The 1629-nt window shown below is 22.6% G+C and overlaps 1 protein-coding gene across 1 annotated transcript; it reads left to right on the top strand.

Annotated features, from left to right (window-relative positions):
* PGSY75_0033000 (rifin) lies at positions 1-1298 on the top strand (the record flags this gene model as incomplete). The annotated part of the gene is made up of 2 exons (XM_018783464.1): positions 1-36; positions 198-1298. Coding segments are annotated over 2 exons (1137 nt in total), but the record flags the coding sequence as incomplete, so codon positions are not given.
* Between the last annotated feature and the right edge of the window lie 331 nt (positions 1299-1629).

Raw genomic sequence — 1629 nt, 5'->3', positions numbered from 1 at the left:
TTATTATTATTATTGTCACCATTATTGTTATCATGCGTATGAAATATATATATATTAATATAATAACATACTTACATATATATATATATATATATATAGGAAACATAATAATATAAGCATAACCATATATATGAGCATATTATATATATAATATTATATTTATTATTATTATTATTATTATTTTTTTTTATTTTTAGACACAATTTCATAGCAATGGTTACATGTCAATCCATATAAGAAACATCAAAAAAATAACAACATCGAGAACATTATGTGAATATGACAAATATATATCTAATTATGATAATGATCCTGAGATGAAAGAAGTAATGGAAAAATATTATGAACGATTAGCAATAAGATGGAAAGAATATGATGAATTAAAGAAAGAAAAAGAAAGAAAATATAAAGAACAATACGATAAAGATATAAAAGAAATTATTTTAAAAGACAAAATAGAAAAACAACTAACAAAACAATTATCAGCATTAGACAAATTTACTGATATAGACGATTTAGCTAAAGGTATATACGAAAAAAAGGTAGAAACAAAAAATAAAAAAGATTATAAAAAATCCAAGAAAACATTAGGTCATACCTTAACAGAATGGAACATTTTAGCTAATATTGATATGTATGAATGGATACCTTTTTCATCTAAGGAAGCAAAAATTAATTGTAATATAAAAAATATGAAACATGCTCTTACTAAAGTTGGTTATATAGATCCTAATAAATTTGCTTCTCTTGGTAATAAGGATGGAAAAGATTCTATTGACATGGATCAGTTATTTAGTTCTATTATGAGTTCTTCTAATGCGTTCATTCAAAGATATATGGGTGATGATATTACATCTAATGGTAGTAGTTTTAAAAATAGTAGTTTTTCATCAATTTTTCTTTACGCTTTATGGGAATTTGTTGAGCATATTGTAGCTCCTGTTATTGCTTCACTTTTTTTCGGAAGTAGTGGTTCTGAAGGTGAAAATAAAAAATGTAATTGTGCTGCTACGTGTGAAACTGCGTGTACGGCAGAGTGTGTATGTAAATGTGCTGCTAAGTGTGCTAAAGGATGTTCATGTAAGTGTGTTGCTGCGTGCGCATGTGAATGTACGCATGAAACTAGTTTTGAGGGTGTGATGCACGCTATAACGGAACAAGGTAAAGTTTTTTGCGAAGCTTTATTTGCATTATATATTATAGCTTCAATAATGTTAATTCTTTATTATGTTTTAAAATATTATAGGGAATTAAAAATGGGGAAAAAAGAGAAATATATGAAAATATTACAAGAATAGATATTAACTGATATCATAATTATTTTTTTATATATATCATCTATATATTACAAAGATGATATATTAACTATTATATTCATATACCTGTATATAATAATATAAATTTTTTTTTAATTATTTTTTTGTTGTATTATTATTTTCTTAAATGTTTTTTTCCTTTTTCTTTTTTTATTTTTTTTTATGTTTATTACAAAGATAGAATTCTAACATATTACAAAAAATATATGTATATATATTATTTTATTATTTATTTTGTTTTATAATAATTTGTTTTTTTAAAATTATCTTAAACTTTGTATTATAAATWAATTCTAAATTAATATTATATTTG

Source organism: Plasmodium gaboni, assembly GCF_001602025.1.
Source record: "Plasmodium gaboni strain SY75 chromosome Unknown, whole genome shotgun sequence".
NCBI classification, from domain to species: domain Eukaryota; phylum Apicomplexa; class Aconoidasida; order Haemosporida; family Plasmodiidae; genus Plasmodium; species Plasmodium gaboni.
The sequence above is the reverse complement of the archived record's forward strand: the minus strand, read 5'-3'. Positions and strand labels throughout refer to the sequence as shown.